We start from the raw sequence: 6,360 nt of genomic DNA on the forward strand, positions 1-6,360 counted from the left end.
TGTTCAATTGTTCTCATAGGGACTATCTGTAATATTATTGAGTTCATGCTGACTTGGTACAAGCAGTCCTCAAGTTGCAGACAAGGTTTGTTCTCAAGTTGAATTTGTATTTATGTCAGAACAGGTACATTTTAAGTGTAACTCCAGCCATATATATACACACACACACACATATACATATATAGCTGGCTAGCTCTGGATAGCATAAGTAAAGGTAAAGGCTTCCCCTTGACATTAAGACTAATTGTGTCCGACACTGGGGGATGGTGCTCATCTCCATTTCTTAGCCGAAGAGCTGGCGTTGTCTGTAGACGCCTTAAAGGTTATGTGGCCAGCATGACTGCCTGGAGCACTGTTACCTTCCCTTCGAAGCAGTACCAATTCATCTACTCACATTGGCATGTTGTTGAATTACTAGGTTGGCAGAAGCTGGGCTCCCCGGATTCGAACCACCAACCTTTCGGTCAGCAAGTTCAGCAGCTCAGCGTTTTAACCTGCTGCACCATGTGGATAGCATAGGAAAAGGTTAACACCCCTGTGGTGTTTATTCTGATGTCTATGCTCCTGTTCAGAAGATTTCACCTCACTTTCTATCCCTGTAAGAATTGGATTTTGAAAAAAAATGGATTGTTATGGAAACAAGGATTGGTGCTAAAGCTGGAGATACCCTTTTCCCATGATAACTCTTTTAGGGGTGAATTTCCCTCCCACCTCTTGTTGTCTTGCCCCCATTCTTAACTATGAGTCGGATGTAAGTCAGATGTCTGTAACTCAGGGACTGCCTGTATTGTGTATTGTTATGAAACTGCATTGTTTGAATGTCAGAATGATTTTGCAGGAATTTTTTTGCTCTTTTTATCTGCTATTCTTGAAAAAGGAGGGATTGTTTCAGCTTGAACACTTGCTCAGAAGTCTGCTCATAAGTGTGCATGGGGGTGCATTTTTTCAGCCAGTGATACAGCGGTAGTTCTGGAGTGAGAGCGGGATTTGATGCCCCTGCGAGGGGACACCATTATTTTTATCCATTAGTTGTGTTGCACTTGATGTTACTTTTAGTTTTGACCAGAAGTTGTGGCCTGGGAGAATGCAGAGTGCTCTGTTCCCTGGGACAACCCTGGGGAGGCAGTGGGAAGGGAAGGGGTGATGGAAGGAGAAGCAGCAGCTCCTTGTCCACCCCAACCGTCCTGCCTGCCTTTCCATCCTCGGCATGCTGTGCGTGACACCATGCACCTTTGCACTCCCCTGCACTTCTTTTGCTTTACCCAGTTCTTCCTTCTGGGGAAGAGGAGACGTCCATGGCTGCACTGCCTTGGCCACTGCTTGTTCTCCTGATGTGGTCTGGATGATCAGCGGAGGACTGAGCTGCTCAGCCGATCTCCTTGCAGCAGAGCAATCATATAATAGGCAAATCACAGACCCGGCTAGCCTTTGCCCTTGCTCTGGGGAGGAGGCACATTGAGAAGCCGTTAAGTCTTTGTAGATCCTCCGTGGAGGGTCTCCAGGTTAAGAATTACTGATCTAATTGTTTCCAAAACTTGGGAGGAGAAGTTGTTGCTTATTCTCTTACTTCGTTTGGCAATTCTCTCAAGCATATTTTAGTAGAGTTTAGATTTCCGTTGTGAAATCCAAAATATGCAAGAGCAATCAAAGAGAGAGCATGGTGGCTAGAGCCAGGAGTCCTAACTTGGCAGTAGTTTGATACAACAGTGGTATCTTTTGTATGCTTTAGTATTGAAATGCATTTATAGCTTTTTAATAGCTTCTGAAGAGGAGGGAGCGAGAATAGTTTTGGTCACGGCAGTAGGCCTTGACAGATTCATATGAATCAGCTCCTTTGTAACCTGATGTTATGGAAGAAATTTTAGGAATTTCCTTTTATTCGCTATATTGCTTTCTAGGTAGTGCTGAGAAACCTTGCTTGTTGTGTCTATGGGGGCTTTCAGGTAAAATGATCCCCCCCGGTAGGCAGTACATAAACATGCATAAGATCCATACTGTCTCTACATGCATTGGGGGTATAATCATGTTTCTCCCCAGTTAATGCAGAGACATATTGATCCTGTGCACATTTCCTGGAAATGCGTTAGGAGCATTAGACTAGAAGTGCACTGGGGACAGCACAGGGTGAGTGTGGGTGTGTAGTCCAGGCAAACCATGTTTCTTGCCCTGTTATGCATCACACAATGCGAGCCACTTCATTCTGGAGGATTTGGTGTGGGGAACATCTAGAACTGAAGAGCTAACAGCTTGTGCTAAGCCTCTATGTACATTTTCCAAGCCGTTGCTTATGATGGCAATCAGGTGAAGGCTACTGCTTTGCATCTGGAACGGGACTGAAGATATGAAGCTATTGAGATGTCCCAGCAACCTTAGCCAATGGAGAAAAATATTGGGACATTCTTGAAAAATATATTGGACCTAGAATATTTCTCTCTAGAAATGTTCTAGGTCCTTCAGGATTACTCTTTTGTAACTTCCAGAGGAAATATACTACAGAATTGCTTGGGGGACTTAGAAAAATTTCCGAGAGGACATATTTTTGTTGGATGCAGGTTATAGAATCATAAGAGTTGGAAGAGACCGCGTGGGCCATCCAGTACAACCCCCTGCCAAGAATCAATCACGTTCAAAGTACCCCCAACAGATGGCCATCCAGCCTCTGTTTAAAAGCCTCCATAGAAGGAGCCTCCACCATACTTCGGGGTAGAGAGTTCCACTGCTGAACAGCTCTCACAGTCAGAAAGTTCTTCCTAATCTTCAGGCGAAATCCCCTTTCCTGTAGTTTGAAGCTATTGCTCCGCATCCTAGTCTCGAGGGCAGCAGAAAACAAGCTTGCTCCTTCCTCCCTATGACTTCCCCTTACATAGTTATACATGGCTATCATGTTTCCTCTCAGTCTTCTCTTCTGCATGCTAAACATGCCCAGCTCTTTAAGCCACTCCTCATAGGACTTGTTCTTCAGACCCTTGAGGGTATATGAAACTATGGGTGCCAGTTTTGCAGGTATGAGGTAGAACTGTAGTAATTGTAAGTAGCAGAACAGCTTGACACATTTTCTTCGACTAATCCTTCTCCTAAACCTACATTTTTCTCCCCGAACCCCTCTCTCCTAGATTGGTTGACTGCCACTGATGGCATGTTGAGGTCCACTGAGCAGCGGTGGAGTCGGTGTGTGACCGCAAGAGGCCTGCTCTGACAGCTGGGCACGCAACAATATGGGCCAGTGCGTCACCAAGTGCAAGAATCCCTCATCGACCCTGGGCAGCAAAAATGGCGATCGAGAGTCAAGTGGCAAGACTCATGGTAAGCGCAGCACAATCCACAAGGAGGAGCACAGCACCGGCAGCGGGAAATCGTCTGGGGACATCCTGGTTAATGGGACTAAGAAGATGGAGGTGGCTGTAGAATCCAGCCAGCTTCCTTCTTCCTCCGGGGATTCCAAAAAAGAACCTGTTTCCGGCACGGAGGAGTCCTCTCTCCACAGGACCGAGGAATTATTTAGGAGATACAAAGATGAGCGAGAAGATGCCATATTAGAGGAAGGCATGGAGCGTTTTTGCAATGACCTCTGTGTTGACCCCACCGAATTCAAAGTGCTAGTCCTGGCATGGAAATTCCAAGCAGCTACCATGTGCAAATTCACAAGGTTAGTAGTGTGTGTGCCATTTGGAGATTCTTGTCCAGTTTGTTCATGGTGTAAAAGGCACTGAATGTTTGCCTTGTATGTGTATGCTGTAATCCGCTCTGAGTCCCTCTGTGTGATGTATTTTTGAATGATGGCACAGATCCAAGTAAGGTGGCCTTTTGCTGTTGACAGATTGTGATTTTGTCAATGTTTATTGTTTCCAAATGCCTGCTGAGATCTTTTGGCACGGCACCTAGTGTACCGATGACCACTGGGACCATCCGTACTGATTTATGCCAGAGCCTTTGCAGTTCGATTTTGAGGTCCTGACAATGGCTGCGTTTTTTCTGTTTTTCATCCATTTGACTGTCACTTGGTATGGTGACATCAATAATCCAATTTTTTTTTTCTTTTCCACAATTGTGATGCCTGGCGTATTGTGTTCCAAAACTTTGTCAGTCTGGATTCGAAAGTCCCACAGTATTTTTGCATGTTCATTTCCCACTACCTTTGCAGGTTTATGATCCCACCAGTTCTTTACTACTGGCAGGTGGTACTTGTGACATATGTTTCAATGAATCATTTGGGCTCCATAGTTGTGCCTCTGTTTGTAGTCCGTCTGTGTGATTTTCTTGCAGCAGCTGAGCATATGATCAATGGTTTCACCAGCTTCCTCGCACAGTCTGCATTTTGGGTATTCAGCTGATTTTTCAATCCTGGCCTTAATTGCATTTGTTTTAACGGCTTGCTTCTGGTCTGCAAGAATCAGGCCTTCTGTCTCCTTCTTCAGGGTTCCATTAGTGAGCCATAACCAAGTCTTGTCAACTTTTCATTCAGTTTTGTCAAGGAACTGCCCATGCAATTCTTTGCTGTGCCAGCTGTCAGCTCTGGTTTGTAGTGCAGTTTTCTTGTGCTGATCTTTGTCTGCTGTGCTTTGAGATGTTTCCGATTATTGAATTCAATCAAAGCAGGTTCTTAGCTTTCCTTTATTGATTTGTTTGTTTGTTTGTTTATTATTATTACTATTTATTTATTTATTTATTTATTTATCGTATCAGAAGCAAGCCTAACTTTTAAAAAAACACACACACATAAAGAAGTGAACCGAGGGAACAATTGTAATGTATTAAAAAAACACAAAGTTTCAGAAACTTGGCATTATACTAAATGTCCTTTGACCAGTAGCTGGCCACTTGGAGTGCCTCTGGTGTTGCTATAAGAAGGTCCTCCACTGTGCATGTGGCAGGGTTCAAGCTGCATTATAATAGGAGGTCTGTGGTTTGCTCTTCTCCACACTCACATGTCGTGGCCTCCACTTTGTAGCCCCATTTCTTAAGGTTGGCTCTGCATCTCGTGGTGCCAGAGCGCAGTCTGATCAGCGCCTTCCAAGTCGCCTAGTTTTCTGTGTGCCCAGGAGGGAGTCTTTCATTTGGTATCAGGCATTGATTGAGGTCCTGGGTTTTAGCCTGCCACTTTTGGACTCTTGCTTGCTGAGGTGTTGCAGCGAGTATCTCTGTAGATCTTAGAAATCTATTTCTTGATTTAAGTCATTGCCATGCTACAACTATTATTAAAACTTCATTCATACCCCGCCATCATCTCTCAAAGGGAACTTGGGGTGGCTGACTACCTGAAGGACAATAGTGTAACTAGTCTCACTTTCTTTCTTTTCACAGGACAGAGTTCTTTGAGGGCTGCAAAGCAATAAATGCAGACAGCATTGATGGGATTTGTGCCCGGTTCCCCAGCCTCTTAAACGACGCCAAACAAGAGGATAAGTTCAAGGATCTCTACCGTTTCACTTTCCAGTTTGGCCTGGACTCCGAGGAGGGGCAGAGGTCGCTGCATCGGGAAATAGCCATTGCTCTCTGGAGACTGGTCTTCACGCAGAACAAGCCCCCCATCTTGGACCAGTGGTTACACTTCTTGAACGAGAACCCCTCAGGGATCAAGGGAATCTCCCGGGACACGTGGAACATGTTCCTCAATTTTACTCAGGTCATTGGGCCGGACCTTAGCAATTACAGCGAAGACGAGGCTTGGCCCAGTCTCTTTGATACCTTTGTGGAGTGGGAAATGGAGCAGCGGAGGAAGGAAGGTGACACCAAATGCGCGGCAGCTTCACAGACAGCAAATCTCTTTGCAGACCACTGTCCTTAGCGCCCTTTGAACTCGGCAGCGACCTGCTGCGACCTGTTAACCTTTCATGACCTGTAAGCTCTGGACTCCTCTGGAATTTACAGACGCTCCAGATTTTTCTACTTTCCACCTTTCTCTGCCTTGTATTTCGAAAGGGCTCTAAAATGCTGTATCCATATTTTAGGCACTTTCTTTAAAATTTGGGGTTATTCCTGTTTCTTCTTTTCCTGAAATGTTTGACCCTGGCTGCAAGTTCAATGATTTTTGGGTTTGTTTTTTTTAAAAAAAATTGAGATTTGGTATCATTACGTCTCGATGTTGGTTACACAACTTTTTTTTTAAAGAAGAAATTTTCCGTTGGTTAAATTAACATTGCTAAATTATCCAGTGCCAGATTGAAATTCTGCAAAGTTACATCTTTTTTTTAATGTTTTCAGGGCAGGTCTATACTGTGTGTAGTGCTGTTTACATTGTTGAATTTTTTTTAAAGATTGTGATAATTTTAAAGTTTATACCATGAATGAATAACAGTGTTAACTGTTAACTACAAAATGCATTTAATTCCCAGGTAAAGAAGAATTTGAAAGCCAATGAAA

General features: G+C 44.2%; 1 protein-coding gene across 4 annotated transcripts in view; it reads left to right on the forward strand.

The window, feature by feature from the left end:
- The window catches only part of LOC132782007 (DCN1-like protein 3), a 54,122-nt gene extending 47,762 nt beyond the window's left edge, over positions 1 to 6,360 (forward strand). For all 4 annotated transcript variants that reach the window (XM_060786635.2, XM_060786638.2, XM_060786634.2 and 1 more), the window contains 2 exons: positions 3,114 to 3,646; positions 5,302 to 6,360. In XM_060786635.2, the coding sequence (XP_060642618.1) occupies positions 3,216 to 3,646; positions 5,302 to 5,785 (915 nt within the window). In that variant the 5' untranslated portion in view covers positions 3,114 to 3,215 and the 3' untranslated portion in view covers positions 5,786 to 6,360. The remainder of the gene's footprint in view (positions 1 to 3,113; positions 3,647 to 5,301) is intronic.

Source organism: Anolis sagrei, chromosome Y, assembly GCF_037176765.1.
Source record: "Anolis sagrei isolate rAnoSag1 chromosome Y, rAnoSag1.mat, whole genome shotgun sequence".
NCBI lineage: Eukaryota > Metazoa > Chordata > Lepidosauria > Squamata > Dactyloidae > Anolis > Anolis sagrei.